At 40.5% G+C, this 18,964-nt stretch overlaps 1 protein-coding gene across 3 annotated transcripts in view; it reads left to right on the top strand.

Annotated features, from left to right (window-relative positions):
- Positions 1-18,567, top strand: part of si:dkey-191m6.4 (rho GTPase-activating protein 22) — a 48,367-nt gene extending 29,800 nt beyond the window's left edge. For 2 of the 3 annotated variants that reach the window (XM_049563841.1, XM_049563842.1), the window contains 7 exons: positions 5,063-5,191; positions 11,053-11,260; positions 11,351-11,483; positions 11,560-11,633; positions 11,708-11,829; positions 11,976-13,011; positions 14,532-18,567. In XM_049563841.1, coding sequence (XP_049419798.1) covers positions 5,063-5,191; positions 11,053-11,260; positions 11,351-11,483; positions 11,560-11,633; positions 11,708-11,829; positions 11,976-13,011; positions 14,532-14,754 — 1,925 coding nt within the window. In that variant the 3' untranslated portion in view covers positions 14,755-18,567. Of the gene's footprint in view, positions 1-5,062; positions 5,192-8,325; positions 8,826-11,052; positions 11,261-11,350; positions 11,484-11,559; positions 11,634-11,707; positions 11,830-11,975; positions 13,012-14,531 lie in introns of those variants that run through there. The other variant, XM_049563843.1, reaches the window with a different exon arrangement.
- The last annotated feature ends 397 nt before the right edge of the window (positions 18,568-18,964 follow it).

Raw genomic sequence — 18,964 nt, 5'->3', positions numbered from 1 at the left:
ATCCATCCATTTTCTAACTGCTTATCCTCTTGAGGGTCGCGGGGGGGGGGCTGGAGTCTATCCCAGCTGACATTGGGCGAGAGGCAGGGTACACCCTGGACAGGATGGCAGACTATCGCAGGGCTGACACATAGAGACAGACAACCATTCACACTCACATTCACACCTACGGACAATTTAGAGTCCCCAATTAACCTGCATGTCTTTGGACTGTGGGAGGAAGCTTGAGCACCCGGAGAAAACCCACGCTGACACGAGGAGAACATGCAAACTCTGCACAGAGGGGCTCCCACACCCGCAATCGAACCAGGAACCCTCTTGCTGTGAGGCGACAGTGCTAACCACCACACCACCGTGCCGCCCCGCTTAAAAAAAAAATCACAAAAGTCAAAATAATTTATGAAGATAATCTTGCTGAATAAAACGTCTCAGTATCACTTTGCCACAACTTATTTTCTGCAACAATCCAAAATACAATGGAAAAATCTCATTCACTTTTTGACGAGGGAATCAGGGTGACGTCCATGTCGGCCTACATAAAAAGGTCATTCTTACAGCACTCTATGACACATAAATAAATACACTTAAGCTACTTTTTCCATTAATACCTTGGTGCTTTGATATATCGGCTTGTTTTCTGTTTTTTATGAGGGTTGATATTTATCTCTGTGTGCTCAGAAGTGTTAGACAGGCTGGGTCGGGGCATGTTAGCTTGGTGTGGAAAGGCAACTGTATTCTACTCAAATTATAGTTACTCTAAAATTTGCTAATTTACTATGTTGGGTGTTCTTAGCTAGCTTGCTAACGTTCATTATTCGCCATTGGCAAGCATCACAAACCTAGTTTTATAGGTTTTGGTGGACGTGTATGAGGACGGAATGACTGTAGTGCTACATGAAATTAGCAGGGCTAGCTAGCATTAAGCTAGCTGTTGATGGTCAGTAAACACCTCTGAATCATAGGCTGGTTGCTAATGAAAGTAATGTAACAAGTAATGTAATGAATTACTTTTACTGTTGAGATATGTACTTAGTATTTTAATGGGTGATATGTAGAGAGTCGTTAATTACATTTTTCGAGTAACTTGACGGCTGTTGAACGCCAACCAAGACCACTTTCATATTTCTTAAAATGACAAGGTTGACAACCAAGTGTGACAGCCAGTCCAAAGTGTAGCATTTAAATCAGCTAATTGACAACAGTGAAAAGTAGAAAAGGACCCAGACTGACCTTGTGAGATGACTGATGCTGAAGAACTGAGGACGATCCAACATGTTCAAAGGCGCATTGCATCACCTGACTCCTCTCATGCTGAGTAAACATATCTTTCTCTCCATATTGACGGTTTAAAAAGCTCACACCATGACATCAGAAAGGATTTCAGCCCTGTAAGAATTACCTGTTCTTTTTCCTCTCCTCATCTCCCATTCACCAGCATCAGCGAGCAGTCTGACATTTAAAAACTGAGGCTATAATAGTGAAGAATTATAGCTTCAGTTCTTAAATGTCAGGCACTCAAAAGGCACACACGCTGTAAACATTCGGCTTTCCTGTAGGCTCAAATGTCAACCTCTGCCTGATGATCGCCACGTGGAAATCAGATTGATCCTGAGACCCTGAGAGGGAAACTCAGTTTTACGTGTGCCTGCAGTCAGAGTTATCTTAATTGGCCCCAGCAGGGATCTTTGTACTCCTCATCCAGCCAGGCTTGGATGTTCCAATAGTTTTGGTGTCTGTCGGCTATGCTGGGATTGATTTTAAGTGGCTCTGCGTGTGTGTGTGTTATCAGGGCCTGATACATTGAAGAGGAAGTATTGGATGTGCCAAGGCTCCTTAACGTCTGAGTGTCCTCTCTGTAGTTTTAATCACTCTTTTAATTGGCCTCTTTTTTCCTGAGGGTAAACCAGAGGTCTCATTTAGATTCTACGGCACATATTAATGCACACACTATGAACTGCTGAGTTACTTCCTCACTATTTCCAGGACACTGGAGCACATCTGAAGAGAGACCACAGTGTTGTTCATCATGACAGTGTGAGTTTGCAAAGCTGGGTGACAATGGCACTTAGCTTTATGGCTCCACTGTTTATATTTGGATTCCCTCCTCGCAGCTAAATGACTGTGACAACAATGACTGTGACTGTGGCAACAACACCATCCAACACTAATGGCTCAGACAAATGGGAAACAGATGACATATTCTCCAAGTTATTTACATGTGTGACAGTAGAAAAGAGTTTAAACACAGCAGGTGGTGTGGTCAAGATTATAAGATATATTTGCAGTTTATGGTGTTAATGTGTTTTTATGTAGCAGCTGGTCATGTTTCACACTGTTTATTTTCCCGGCACACCTCACAAATTTTTAGGAGGTTGAATGAATTTGGGATATGAGACTCATTCTACTTCCACACTCTCTTAAAAGCTGCTGTGGATCACAGTGTCATGCAGCTAAGTGCTTAAATGAAATGTGAACTGGTGCCTTAATTACAGGAGGGTTAGAGTAGAAATACAGAGAATGAATAACAGGACAACTGTGCCATCTAGTGGTGAGAAACTTTTACAGCACGTTGGATTTAATCTGATGTCAACCCCATCTGATTTCTTTTTTCTAAATCAGTTATTATACCGTCATTAAAGTAATTTTCACACATTAGCTAATAACATTCTTGCACTATCTTCAAGCATCAGCTGGTAAATTGATATAAATATTGAACTGGGATGCTATCCTGTCTGATGATGATGCAAGATCCACACCTTTGTTGTGATGTTATTATCTCCCTGACAAAATCTTGAATGTTGCCAAAACCATGGGTCCAATATGCATTGTTGAGAAGTGGTGATAGCTCCATTTTGCAGTAGCTTGCTGGTAGTTCAGCTGCATTCACATTTGCACAGTGATTCAAATAGTTTAATCACATTTTTGCCATTTTTATAGTTAACTACTAAAACTACAAACAATTCTGGGCCATGAAAGAAACTGAATCCCCTTAGACCAGTACAGCCACCTCCATTTTTTTCATCCTGAGCGGTGATGGCATTTTCAGGCAATGCATTAGTCAGGCAGAATTAGTAAAACAAAACGTGATTGTGTCAACTATTGAGAGGTATTGATTATTACTATTTATTGACAATTTCTTTTCTTCGTTAAAGGGTTTTTTTGGGGGGGAGTTTTTCCTTATCTGCTGCGAGGGTCCTAAGGACAGAGGAATGTCGTATGCTGTAAAGCCCTCTGAATAAAAATTGATTGATTGAAATGTTCAGAGAAGTTGTTACAGGCTGTTTTAGAAGTTACCTGGCTATCTGAGTAATCCTGCCTGGTGCAGTACTCCCACCTGGACTCTAGTTTCTGAAGGCAGGCGTCTGACTGATAGACATTGTATACAAAACCAAAGCTGACTTTCACTGCACGTTCCCATGAATGTTGGGGATCTATGTGTTTATTTATTTTTGATTTATGACCCCTAAACAAGTGGACACTTGTTGCAATAAACTCAGTTAAGTGGCATTTTTTGCTGCCATTGGACTTTTTTGGATTATATTTTGTTATAATTTTGTTTCACACCCTAAAAAGCAATCTACTGGTTCAGGTTTAAAAACTAGGGTAACAATTTGATTGCATCTTTTTAAGTAGTTCCAAGTCTGGCATTATTGAGTCAGTCCTATGAGTCTTTTATAATCCAACAAAGTCAATTAGTTTAGTCCAACTACCATGATTTGCTTTGACCTCAAAAAACATAATTAGGTTGAACCAACTTAATATTTATCCAAAAGTTGTGGTGGTGTTTGAGTCAATTAATTTTAGTTAAGACATTCTAACTTATTCATTTTAAATCCACTCTACTCAAAATGTCACAAATGCTTTTAAATTTGACCAACTTCTTAAAATAAGATGTCAAGTGATTAAAACACTTACATGTAACAAACACATTTTTACACTGAAAACCCCTTTATTTTTATCCACATACCCCATGAATCAGTTTTTAGAGTGCATGTAAGTTGTCGATTTTATGTTTTGTTTTGTTTTGTTTTTTTTAAGTAGATTGAACTACTTTTTCTAAGTAGCTTCAGTTAAACAAACTAGATTTCTCCCTAAGCCAGCTTTGCTGTAATCCAGCTGCTTTAGTATGAAGTAACTGGACGCCTGCATAGATGTGCTCTCAAAATAGCTTCCCCAACACCTTCCATATGAATGTTAGATTAACTACAATTAATCAAAGTAGCAAACTGCATTAAAAACACAAACACCAGTTAACAGCAGAGCTCAAAAACTTCTGATCCTGATGCAACCCTTACCACATTGCCAGCAAAACAACAGCACATCTAAAGCACACACAATCATACCATGAACAAACACACATACTGAGCGCTCTTACCTTAAATGTATTTTTTTACCCCTCACTTCCTGTTACTCAAAAGCAACCATAACCAGTAAAATCGCAGGCTTATAATTTTCTCATGGCAGACCTGGGATGGTGTCTATGTTTTCTTGATTCTGAGTTCATTTTTCATATGTCTTGAATATTAAAAGCTCACAAACTGAGTGACAAGTGAGTATGGCATCTTAAAACTTGCAGAATTATATGCAGATCTAATTTACAGGCCCTCTGAACTGCATCTTTATAGTGTTTTTATGATTTGATGTCTTGTTGTAAAAAATACTTGCCCGCTCAAGGTCCGTGAACACTAGCCTGGGCAGCCCAGACCATGCTGGTTCACAAGTGCTTGCACAAACCCAAATTATCTGCCACAGTGGAAACCTGCTAGAGGGTGCAAATATACTGCTGCCCTTTCAATGAAGTCCCAGACAGTAAGGTAATAAATAAATATAGGTACTTGACATTGAAGCTCACTGTGTAGTAGAAGCTAGGACCTGGGAAATTTTGGAAACAATTCAAGCTGTTGAAAGATGACTTAACTACACTTTATCATATGTCTGCTAATCAACATACCACTCAGTTAGTTCTTTGATAAATGCCAGTGTTCTGGCAAATCAAGATATGAAATCTCAGGTGTACTCACCCCTAATTTCTGTCTCCTTTCTCCTTCATTTGTCTCACCAGGTGGAACAGGAGAGAAGGACCGGGCACCGATCAGCCATGAGTCCTTCCTGCTCATGGCAAACTCCCAGACAGACATGGATGACTGGGTCAAGGCCATACGGCGGGTCATCTGGGCACCATTTGGAGGAGGTAAAGTCAAACCTTTAGAACCAGAACACAAGAAAAACGATTAGAAACACAGCAACATTTCCATCCTCGAGTCTGTCTCATGGGAATGGGTGACGATCAAAACTCAAGGTCGCTCTAAAGCAAAATGTGGGCTGTGGGAAGCCTAAAATAACGACACACCAAAACACACAAGTGAGACTGATTGAGTGGAGCTACAGAAAGGACAGCGTACTACTTGTTCTTAACATTTTATTCAAATCTCTCAACGCAGCCAATAATCATTGGAAGAAGCACTATCCTGAGACAGTTAGTCTTCATTCCCTTTCAGCCCTGTAGGCTTCGGAGATCTCGCAACACTTCTTGAAACAAGATATTGTTCCCGAAATTGGAAAAGACGACAGCCCACCTCTGTGGTCTGTCCATGTTATACTGTATGAGTTACACACTTGAGCCCAGACACGCAAAGTATCACCTACTCCTACTGTGTCTCATTTCTTTGGCGTGCAGTTAATTCTCACCCTGGTGTCTGTACACTGTACCTGACTGGGGAAATGTGATCAGAGTTTGCTGTCAATCTATCCCAGAAATTCAAAAATAGATGCTTCTGTTGGGCGCTGTTTGGTTTGGGTTTATTGGATCAAGGATCAGCAGAACACGTATGTACTGTACATGAATGATTTCAGATCCAGTCAGACTGAGTTTCTTTGCCTCCCACACAGTCTGTTCCTCCTCTCCATGCAGCAGTGAGTCTGTGGTTGATTCTCACCCTGTCTGCTCTGGTCAGCCTGTCTAACTAGTGTACTTGACGGGAGGCCAGAAATATAACCAGGCCTGTCTGGGTGTGAACTGGGACATAAGGAGCAGCTGAACAGCACGGTGTTGGGTTACAAAGGAGCTGTATATTAATAGGGGGATAAATGTAGAATAACACACCAGTGATACAGTGTATGACATCACTATTCTCATTTGAAACTTCATTTGTAATCAAGCAGCTTTAAGCTCTGTTGGCAGAGAGGGAACGAGGTTATTAGGCCACACTGATGTAGGATAATTACATAATGTAGAGAAAGGCTGTAGATTCTCATATCTAAGTAAGTGTCAACTAAAATATTTGCTATTTTAACTCAAAATTAGAAGTTACAAAAGAATATCCATATTTTTTGTATTAAGACTGAATCAGTACTGCTGAACCCAACTCTGTAGTTAAGCTTAGCTTTTTAGCTTCTTTGAACTGCTTTGGTATTACGGCACATTTATTGTATGTCTAGCTATAGCCCCAGTTTGTGCTTCTATTACCTCCGCCAAGAGGTTATGTTTTTGCCGGCGTTGGTCTGTTTGTTTGTTTGTTTGTTTGTTTGTTTGTCTGCAAAATAACTCAAAAAGTTATGAACGGATTTTGATTAAATTTTCAGGAAATGTGGATAATGGGACAAGGAACAGATGATAAAATTTTGGTGGTGATCAGTTGAAGCAAAGTGGGCAAAATCTGATGCAGAGGGGGAGGGAATATCACCTACTTGGCGGAGGTCTACACTCTCTGAGTGCTTTTCTAGTTACTATTACATTCACAGAGCTATGCATTGTATTTTGCACCCAGCAACCTTTAACAACACTTAAAGGTAACTTTGGTATTTTTCAGTCTGAACCCTATTTTCCTGTGATTTGTGTCTGAGTGACTGATGAAAAGAACAATTTTTGAAATTAGTCATTTATTGAGTGAGAGGGCTCCAGTCAGCAGCCACAATACAGTCTGCAATGCAACAACTCAGGGCATAAGCGCGCCATCAACTAAAAGTGCTTGTTTTTGCCACTGACAGGATCTTTTTGCCACTGTTGTTTTTTTTAAAAAATGGATGCTGGTGGGTTTGGCGAAGGCAATTTTAGGGCTGTTTCTAGTTAACAAAAAGGATCTGAGTCTTCAACAAAAAGGTCTATCTCTATAGGGATCCTGTCCATAATGTTGTCAGACCTGAGCCCGTCACTGGCAAAAACAAGCACTGTTTATGGATGTAAATTAACAGTACGCTTCTGCCCCGAGTTGTTACGTTTTACCCTGTTTCGCCGCTGCAGAACTCTCATTCAATACTGGACCATTTTCAAAAATTGTAAAATGCTGTAAATGCTGCGTTCACATGGAATGAGGAAGATGGTAGCGACAAACCAAATGTCCTCTGTGATGAAATATACATCTGGATGTTACATGCAGTAGCTCCCTCATGTAACAAGGAAACATTGGTGATCTGGACAAATACTCAACATAACTAGGAAACTTGCAATAAATAATAGAGACATGAATTTTATTCAACTTTTTTTTTTTAGAATTATTTGTAAATAACGCAACATCCCCATCTCAACATATTGTCATGTGCATTTCATTTTGCTGTCCTGCCATTCTGTTGGACTGTATTTTGTTTTTCCAGTGCGGCCAAGACGATGTTGTCCATCTGCCATCTATCATCTGCCTGATTCCACGTAAATAGAAAACACAAAAACATGAGAAAAAGGTTGAAAAGCAATGTATAACACTGTTCTGAAGGCATTACCTAAATTCTCACAGTGTCTTCTAACCATTTGCATTAAAAATAAAATAAAAAAAAATCCTGTGGCACAATCAAAAGGATTTTCGACCTGTTCCCAAAGTTGTGACTCTGTTTCCTAGTCCAAACGAAGGTGGTAGCCAAAAATGACATGATATGTAATTGTTTGTATGCTGTGGACCAAAACTGAAAATATTTGTCTAATACTTTAAGTCACATATGGCATATGTCATATGATTTTTTTCAAACATCTGGTATTTATTTTTTTGAATAATGGATACTAGTCTCATGAATCCAATGTAATGGTTAAACTATATACATGAGAAGTACAAACAGGAGCAAAACAGTTGCATGTCAACTTTATATGGCAATCATTCCACAGGGCTGTGTCTGATGGCGTCTTCTGTCCCATGGTTGCCAAAATTTGGTTAGTTAATCATGTAGGCCTAAATATTGACCAGGGTTTGCTTTAAAAAAAAACTTACAAATATTGTAATAATAATAATAATATTGTGGTGACTTAATTTTATTATTTATGATCCAGTTGTTGCCTAGGTGGAGGTGGGGTGGGGGACAAGGGTGTGTGGGGCCCCTAAATCCTAGCTACACCCCTGTTGACAGGTGTCATGGCCTACATTTCTCTCTCAGAGGGGGGCGGACGCATCAGAATCAGCAACATTCATATCTAAAGTTTGGTGCTATCCGCCGGGTTACCTCACACAGGCTGGCTCATGTTTCCAGCCTGCCTCTCACATTCGCAGGGTATGGCTGTCTGTCTCTCGGCTCTCGGTCCAGAATAGACGTGTCGCCAACTTATAGACCCGTCGTTAACAGCAGCACCGCGGTCACAGCTCTCTGACCCCCGTCAGCTGCCGTCCGTCTGAACACATCCGCCTTCTTCTTCAGCTGCAGTTCGTTTCCGCTGTCCGGCAGTTCGGTGGATGTGAGATTAATCCGTCAGTGGAGTCAAATGCCTGAACCGGAATGGATAAACGTGGTGAAATGTGGCTTTGGGATGTATGAGAAACGCGCCCTGCTGCTGTGCAGCTCCTGCTCCGTGAATTACTACGATTACTGGGAGCTGTCTGCCAGCTGCGACTGCTGCAGCCTGGCCACAGGTAACAACCAGGCACTGGACGGTTCAGTAGACACGTTCAGCTGTCAGCTGTGCCTCCAATTAGCTAGTCATTTTACAACAATTACTTTTTTATATATATATAATTCAACTTCATTGAAAACAATGAATAATACAAAGTCAGACATCATAGTAGGAGAGTCATTTTAAAAAAGTGACTGACTAAAATTGAACAGTTATGTAAAGGGGGTAGTAGTAGACAAATTGTTATTCACATGGTCAAGAGACTTCATTAGAAAAAAAAAATATATCACAAAACTATTTAACAGGGGGGTGATTTTCCAAATTTATATGTAGCCTATGTATAGGAGATCTACCCAATAGAATGAGGTTTGTCATAACATTCAATTAATTAACACTGCTTTCAAAATAAAAAAAAACATATTTGACATTGGATTTCACAGTGACCAGTATTTATAAAAATATATGAAAAATATGAAAAATATATGTTCTCAAGTGAATATAATGTGAAAAACTATAAAACAAATGTACCATTGTTTCAGGTTCATTGTTGCAAAATGTACATTTTTCAACTAAATCAACAAACCTTGACGCCATTACATTAGAGAGGTGGAAATTGTTCAACACTTTAACATGTATTGCTCTAATTTTGTTAGAAATACAGAATTTAAACGTTGCCTTCTGCCATTCAGTGCCACATATTTGTGAGTTTCACACTGATTTCCCTCTTGGCAAGATTTTCATTTTAGAAGAAAAACATTGCCTTACATGTTAATCGGTTTATTTAGAATTTTTAATTTCTATCCCATTTAAAAGTAACACAGATTCTATTCTAAGTGTATCTTGGCAAAATGTGTGTTTTTTTTTATTAACTGGCATAAACCTGTGGAAATGGCCTCAACCACAAATCTAAATTCTCTGTAAGTCATAGGAAAAGCTTTCACCTTTGGTTTCATAGCCTAATAAATGGCCACTACTATCAAATACATCAGTAACAAAGATGATACTTTTATCTATCCAGCACTGCAAGAACAGACTCTTGTTTTATAACAGTGATAAGTGAAAAGTCATGTACAAAACAAGTTGCACATTTTAGAATTTAAGGGGTAGTTTGGCGAATGTGCGATTGCATACTTTCAACAATAACTTTTTCTTTACTTTTCTTTGCATTTGCATCACTGAACCATTTCTTAATAGACTATTTTGGACCAACAGGCAAATTTTAGGCAGATATGGGGATTATGTGTATACTGATTCAGTCACAGGTTTTTATATCCTTGCCCACTGAGGGTTACTTAAAAGTCTGTGCAAAGTCATTCATTATATAATGCAAATATCTTAATAGATTGGGTCTCTACAGCATTAAGTAATGGTGAAACAGTATTGTGACTGGGGGTCCTTGATATAGGCTTAAAAAATGGACAGTAATAGGCAACAGTACACAATACAATAGGCATTGTTCTAGCTTTCAGATATTCTGTCACATTCAAGATTTAAGATGATATAAAGTGATGCTGCTTGGCATGAAAATTTAACATATTAAGATACATTAGACAACTTACATGGTCAAATAAGCTCACAATATGCCTAAAATACAAACTATAAATTTAAGATATATCTTTTTGTTCCAAATTTCATAACAGCCTAGAATACTCATGTATGCCCTCAGTGGATGCATAAATAAACATGACAGTGCAGAAAATGCTTGTGAATACTGAAAGGTAAAAACAAATTGCAAGCATTGCATGCTGTAAATACAGCAATCTTCAAGCGCAAATGCACTGCACTGCAGAAAAACCTGGAAGCTGAAATGTGAAACTTGCAGAGTTGGAAGTTGAAGAACTGCAATACATTGCGAGAAAAAACTGGAAGCTAAACTGAAATACTGTTAAAGGTGGGAACTGAAATTCACTGAAAAGGCTGAAAGAAGAAATGCTTTGTATTTTTAAACTTGTAAAAAGTAGGAAAAAAATACAAGCATCATAACATTTTGATATTTTGAGGTTTCTGTAAAAAAATGCATAGAAAAAATATATTTACTTAGTGACCTGTTTAAAAGTTAAATGTACATAAAAGTTTGGGCAGTAGAATTTCAGAGTGGACTAGATTGAAGATTTGAACTATTGAACTCTTGAAAATTAAATTATCATCCAGGGGCTTTTATTTTGAAAACTCATCTTTGTCTGATCATCACAACCATGATCTGATGGACATAAACAACAAAGTATGTTTCCTCCATCTGTCCCCAGGGATATTTGGCCAGCGTTTAGAGGACACAGTGCAGTATGAGAGGAAGTTTGGCCCCCGGCTGGCCCCCCTGCTGGTGGAGCAGTGTGTTGACTTCATCAGGGAAAGAGGTTTGGACGAGGAGGGTCTCTTTCGCATGCCGGGACAGGCCAACCTGGTCAAAGAGCTGCAGGAGGCCTTTGACTGCGGGGACAAGCCTCTGTTTGACAGGTTGGACAGATAGGAGCGTTACAACCAGCTTTCTGAGATGTAAATGACAGAACATCCAGTTGACATCTCTCTTTCTGTATTCTCTTGCAGTAATACAGACGTCCACACGGTGGCATCCTTGCTGAAGCTGTACCTGCGAGAGCTGCCTGAACCAGTCATTCCTTTCTGCAAATATGAAGACTTTCTAACCTGTGCACAGCTTTTGGCCAAAGACGAGGAGGAGGTATGTGCAGTATACTCTGTGTTTGTGTTTTTATCTACGTGAGTGTGTGTCTAACAATTGTTCAATCTTATATCAGGGGGTCCAGGAGCTGGGAAAGCAAGTTAACACTCTACCTCTACCTAACTACAATCTCCTCACCTACATATGCAAGTAAGTATATTATCTGGTAATGTCACCAGTTTTCAAGAACGATGTGTGTTTCTAACGTTGTTATCTCTGCTTAGATTCCTCGATGAGGTCCAGTCCCACTCCAGTGAGAACAAGATGAGTGTCCAGAACCTCGCCACAGTATTTGGACCAAATATCCTTCGACCCAAGATGGAGGACCCAGTCACTATCATGGAAGGTATGGCCGATGATCGCTGACGAAATGACTGCATTCATGGTAAAAGTCACAACAAGTCACATTACACCTTGTACTGTCAGTAAATATATGTATCAAACTTGCTGGATGTGCAGGATAAAAACTGATCTCCTGTCTATGATCCACAGGCACCTCTCTGGTCCAGCACCTGATGACAATCCTCATTAGGGAACACAACCGCTTGTACTCAGGAAGGGACCAGGAGGGACCCACTGCACCCCAAACAGAGCTCCCTGTCCAGGGTCATCAGCTCCAGCATCGCAGCCTGGGCGCCTGGATCTCAGAGGAAGACCTCCAGAACTGCCCGGTGTCCAACCCTGACCAAGAACTGCACAGCAGTGCCTCATCTCTGGATGCCAAACTGTGTGCAGCTGTCACTCCCACCCAGACCCCTAACCTGAACCCCGGACCAAAACTGGGGTCTCCATCAGGGAAAGGTGAGACGGTGGTTAGCCCGAGTAAACAAGCCAAGTCCATACCTTCCTGGAAATACTCTTTCAAAAGCTCTTCGGCTCCTCGTTCACAGCCGCAAGGCAAGCAAAGCAGCGGCGGCGGCTCTGCGGCTGATGTGACTAGTGTATCATCTGGTGGGGGTGGAGGTGGGAGTGGAGGTGGAGGTAACTGGCTCATGAATGGTTTGTCGTCCTTGAGGGGACACCGGCGCACCTCATCAGGCGAGCGGTCCGCCCGTGATCGTGACTCCACGGGCTCTTCACAGAGACTGTCCACCTATGACAACGTCACCTCTTCCTCAAGCATGGGGAGCGTCCCAAGTGTCTCCAGCACACCTTGGTCCACTTCCTCCTGCGAAATCTCCGTCCCCGACTCGGTAAGTGAACCCTCACCAAACCAGAACTGTGGAGTAGGGGGTGAAATTGGGGAAAAAGGGGAGTGGATGGAGAGCCAGAGGGAGATTGACAGAGGAAGGGATGGAGGGATGACGACAGACCCGAGCTCTGAGCAGGACAGTTGTGAGGCCATGGAGCTGTGCAGTAGCAGTGCAGCCTGCAGTGAGAATGGAAACATGGCCATGGCGGCCGGGGTGCCATCCATCATTATGTCTGAGGATGGGGACGGGACAAATCTAACACTGAGCTGTCTGGTGGAAGGACTGAAGGAAGAGTTGAGGAAACAGAAGACTTCATACGAGGCCAGGATCCAAAAGTAAGTCTGGGGGTTCCCAAACTTTCAGTCACATGTATGTAGATCCTCTCATGGGGCTCGTTTGTCCCCAGTCTGGAACCACTCTGCTCTACAGTAGAAACCAGCTATCTTTTTTGTCACTGAGCCCTATCATGTGCTAGACCCTGCCCTTCAAGCTTAAAAACACTGGATCCAATAATTCCCGTGGTGCAACTCAATAGCATCTTTTATTAGAGCCTCCCTGCCTGGTGGACATCCACAGCTTTCAAACTCCACACACCCAGTTTGTAACGTAGGCTTTGTGTTAAATTGAAGTCTGTAAGCTGTGACTCTCCCTGGAGCTACAAATATTTTTCCTTGAGCCTCCCTTAGCGACAGGGGGAAAATGTACGACCCTCCCTCCCCAGTAACCATATTTTTTTAATGTTCATACCAGATGTAGGTATTAGAGCCAATTCAACGAACAAACAGCACAGAGGGATTTAGAGTTATCATCAAAATAAAAGGCTAATTTCCTGAGCAAAATGCAAATCCAGAATATGGGTGCATGACAGCCACCAGTCCTACCACACAAAACCAACAAAATCTAATAAGAAAAAACATCAAACACACAGCACACACAGCCAGTATTAATAAACCGTAACATGCAACACTGACTGCAGCGCCCTGAATAATATCAGTAATTTAGCATGGCAGCCATTATCAGATTTTAAAAACGTACCCTTTGAGGGTGAGTTGAAAAAGGAAAAGTTAAAAGTTGAAAAACAAAATCTTGGACACTTTTTTGCCAAATGTAAATAAAAAAATAAATAAATTAAAAAAACAAAGTGATTTTGATAAAATATCACTATTTTTAGCTTAGAGTTGGTGCCTGAAGGCGTTTGCCTCACATGAGGTGTTCAAGGACTGTTGGAAATTTGACTATCCAACAATATTTTCTGTTTTTTTCAGTTCCTGGCTTTAATAAATGATGTAATTTTGGTAATTTAAAGGAAAACATGCCTTTAAAACTAGCTGGCAGGTTTTGGGGTTCAGAGGGTGTTTAAAATAAATACAAAACACAACCATTTAACGTTGTACGCATCTCCCACAAGCCAAAATAACCCATGCATTACCCCCCTCCCCATTTGTAAGTTACAAACAGTCCCTAACCACAATTAACCTTTTCCTTCTCTCTCAAACCTTAGTTTGAACAGTTGTCATTGTAATTGTTTAAAGGTAGAAAGTATTTCTGATGAAAATTGTACAAAGACTTATTTTTTACGTTGTCTTAAAATACTGTGAGCTTTCCAAAAGAATTGCCATTGAGATATCTCCAAATATTACCAAAGCTACCTGAATGCTTAGACATCAGTAGAGGTGATGGTGATTTTAATTTAAGACCTACAAGATGGTTGCATTTCTATGGGTAAAAACAACTTGCAGAGTGCAGCTTAAAGTTTTGCCTTAATAACACCAAAGCATTTCAAAATGTACCCCAACAGTGAAGGTGAATGTCAATGACCTCTGCCTTCTGTTTGTGATGTGTTTCATCCCCACAGACTGGAGGAGTCCAGTGCTGCTCTGTGTGCACAGATGGAGCGTTTGGAACAAGAGATGGAGCAGGAGAGGAAGAAGCAACGCATGCTGGAGATCAAACTACGCAACTCGGAGCGGGCGCGCGAGGATGCAGAGAACCGCAATCGGCTGCTGGAGAAAGAGATGGAGGATTTCTTTTCCACACTGGGAGATCTGGCCCTGGGTGCAAGGACTAGTGACATTTGATACGGCATCTGTCTGTGGCCAAAACTGTCAGGGTTTGTATTTTGGGATATTGGGTGTCTTCTCAAGGGCTCATGTCCTCCTCAGTGTATCAGGGCGTTCCTTCAAAAGAACATTAAAACAAGGAAATAAAGGAACCCGCCACAGTCGTGTGCTATCAGGATAAACTCAAAGGGAACTGAAATATGGAGATGGCAGCGGAAATTAGGGTGCAAATATGAAATGAGGACTGACTGTGTGGTCCTCATCAGAATCATCTCCATTGAGCACTGAGTGGTTTTGAGTTTCTGTCGCATGTTTGAAATGGAACGTTAAGACGATGGCGCTCTTGTGATCACACTCCTTGATGAGTCCAGGGTTTGTCTTGTGAAGGCAGTATTTTAACAGTTCAGGTGCCTGTATGTGACTGGTGTAACATAATGAAACTTCTCTGACATTCTCTTTACTGGAGAGCACTGACTTCTTCAACCACTAAGGACATGACATGAATGGATTTCATGCTGAAACTGTATGACTCATAAGAGATGTTAATGGTAATGCAGACAGTTGACTGATATTTATCTATATCTGATATTTATCTTTAAGGAATAGTGCTACATTTGGGAAATACACTTTGCCTTTTTGTTGAAAGGTGGATGAGAAATTTGATTCCACTCTCATGACTGTAGGATTAACATGAAGCTACAACCAGCAGCTGGTTAGCCTAGCTAAATATAGAGTGACAATAAAAGCAGGGAAAATGCTAATCTAGCACTGTCCTTTTTGAAAATCTGTTAACCAATAGGGATGGGCATTTGATGGAACTTCCATTTTCGACAACTTGGATTAAATTATTATAGAGTACTTGTGAGAAAAATCTAATGTAAGAAAAGGTACGTAAACTGGCCAACAATGGGAAACAAGCGCAATTTGAAATGTATTTATTTAACGGAAAGGCCTCTATCAGCCTTTAAATTCAAAGTTGACATGACAGAAATCAACAAACTTTCTATCACTGTTTGCTAACGTTACATAGATTAGATGCAGTGCTGAAGGGCTGTCACTGAGCTGCTGTCCTCCAGGCTAGCACAAGCTAACGCAGCAGCAGCGGCTAACACCTGATACCAAGCAGTTTAACAGTCTCAACATACTCAAAACAACACCGAAATGCCTGTTCTGTTGATAACCATTAGGTAACGTCAGCCTAGCTGTGTGATGCTAACAGTTAGCCCTGTCACTGTGTGTGTGTGTGTGTGTGTGTGATGACGGATGATTGTATCCACTTACTGTTACTGCACAGAAATGAAGCCAAAATATCCCAGACACGGCCACTGCCATCTTGTGCTGGTGATGTCATTTGGAGCCAGAGTCTGCTTAGTAGTGATCTCCGCCATGTCGAGTTCCCACCTACTGCCCATCTGACCAATTGGAAGCAGCACCATTGATCATGAGCACACTTATTGGCACACAGAGTAGTCAATCATGACATCAAACCCAATTTTTATAGTTAAAATTACTAATTAAAACCAAACGTCTTAAAAAAACAAACATTTGTACTTACACTTGTAAGTAAGAACTACCTAAAATACCTAAAAAAAATTCTTTGGGGAAAGATGGTTTGGCTTAGTTTGGCTCATGTCCCATTTGCTAACAGGGAGGGGGCGGGGTTTATAACCTGTACTGCAGCCAACCACCAGGGGGCAATTGCGTTGTTTTGGCTTCATTTTTAGGGAGCTGTCATGTCATCCATCTTTTTTATACTGTGTTTAATATGTACAAAACCAAAATGTATTAACTGTCTCTCCCCACTGTTTTCTAGGTTAGCTAGGCTAACCATCATATTTATGCTATAGTCATGAGAGTGATATCAATCTTCCCATCTAACTCTCAGCAAGAATGGAAATAAATGTATTTCTTTAACTTAAAGGTCAGTTCAGTCAGATTAAAAAAACACCATATTTCCTCACATGCCTGTAGTGGTGGCTAGCTATGCTAACTGCTTTATTTTTAGCTGGACTTTGAAGTTACAAAAGAGTTCTATGAAATAGCCAGAATAACATTCTTAGTTTTTCTGAAAGAGATGTTGCTGAATTGGAAATTTTTTAAATGTTGTTTTAAATGCTGTGATAAACAACATACAAATCACCTCCATTTGTAAAGTTGGTTGCAAAAACCTCATACCCTGGCTATTTTTAAAGCTGTGCAAATTATACTTAATTATTTGCATGGCTAGACACCACAAGGTGTAATTGAGAGAATATGTTTTAAGTAATCTGAGTGAACTGACCGTTAAACTGTACAGCGGTAGCTTTAGCAGAAGTTCTCCCACTTGCGTTTATCCTCCTGTCCTGTATTTGTGCTGCAGACATCTTTTTTTCTTGGGTGTTTTACTGTAAAATCAAATTTGTACATTGTAATAGACGCAGGTTTAGGATGAGAAAAAACTGAAGCAGTAATAGGTGGAACCTCTGCAACAGCTGCCTCTGTACCTTCTTTTTCCTCAGGCCCTTCCAGTGCCTCTACACCTCGTCACCATCTGCATGGTTTCCATGTCCACTTGATGGCAAAGCCTCAGCCTTCGGTTCACTCCGACCCTCATAGATGTCAATATACCTTTAATGTACAGATAATACAACAGGGACAATGGAAACAATTATTCAAGCATTTTCAACTTAGCGCATGCTGCCTCGGACACAGGACACATGGCTCAGTAGGTGAAGGCCATTTACAGTACACAGTTAATACCAAAGCTGGACCGCCTCAGCTGTTCGCTCACTAAAGATCAGAATGGCCTGCCTGGAAGCCATGTTGATTTTGGCACATGAAGCTGAACACTGCCCTCAAAGAAACAATGGAATTTCCTGGTTGTGCCTTCAGGGAAGTGTTTTGAAATAGGAAAAATGTAGTGTTGCTTGCTTGTCCAGAGATGTAGTGAATATATTCGCCCATAGTACACACAGTGGCTGCATTGTTTGTTTTTTTATTTTTTATTATTATTTTTTTTTAATATGGCAACAAACTGCTGAATAACTTGATCTCCCTAGAAGGTGCCAATTCTTGTGAAAGTGAATTGTGAATTGAATGGAAGTTTTGAATTAAGAATGTATCCTTGTAGTGAATGTAATATGTTGTTGATGAAACCAGCCCTATGAAAAAAAAAAAAAATGTAAACGACTACCAGAGCAGGAAAAAAAAATTATAGTCACTGAAGATGTGCAGTTCATCCAACTCTTCAACCCACATCCCTGACCCCAATCATCCTACTTTAATGCTGGACATGTGATGTAATATGGGATGCATCACGCAGACTTACATCACGTCAGGTAGCTGTGATGTGTTTAATGGCTCTGCTCCATTGAACACTGAATTATGTGTTCCTAAAATGAAGAGTTGCAGATATCTCTTTTGTGAGAATTGCATGTGGTCCCACTGTTGAACATGAAAATGTTTTTTTTAGCATCTTATCACCAATCAGAAGAATGTCCAGAAGGGTTTTTTCGTAAAGACCCTGACAAACAGTATAATTACAAGTGAAAGTGTGCTTTTGGTTAGACAACGTGACTGTATTTTCTTTTTATATTTTATGTATAAACATCAAGCCAATGTTATTACATTACCCTCTTTAATTGCACAGGTTTAAAAGGTACTTGTCCTCCAGTTCACAATATGATGGTTCAAATCTATTGCAGGTTCTCTGATTCCAAGGGGCAATTATTTCCCTTTATGTGTGTCTCATGACTAAGGCTAAATGTTTCTTACTGCTCTGCTGATTATCTATGGTGCTTATTTATTATGGATTTCCACTATTGTAATGAATGGACATGTATGGGAATAAAGGTGACAAAGAAAAAAAAAAGTTGTTTTAAGTAGATATCTGGGAAATTTGACATGACAGATCGCATGGAAGCGACCCTTAAACTTCCTAGAAAACAGTGCATCTTGCTATTATTCTGCTTTTGTAGACTGAATTCAAATGCTGCCCTCCCTTGACCAAATACTGGACACTACCAGTATAGCCCATAATATCCAACAATACATTGTGCAATGAACCATTGGGCTATGGTTCTTTGCCAGAAACTGGTGGATTGACCCCTCTGGATAGGGAGAGAGTTACTGCCTCAAGTGAAGGAGTTCAAGTATCTTGGGGTCTTGTTCACAGGTGAGGGAAGAATGGAATGCGAGATGAATCGGTGGTTTGGTGCGGCTTCTGCAGTGATGCAAGCGCTGTGCCAAA

The sequence above is a fragment of the Epinephelus fuscoguttatus genome, linkage group LG20 (genome assembly GCF_011397635.1).
Source record: "Epinephelus fuscoguttatus linkage group LG20, E.fuscoguttatus.final_Chr_v1".
Lineage (NCBI taxonomy): Eukaryota > Metazoa > Chordata > Actinopteri > Perciformes > Serranidae > Epinephelus > Epinephelus fuscoguttatus.
This window is presented reverse-complemented; position numbering and strand designations above follow the sequence as displayed.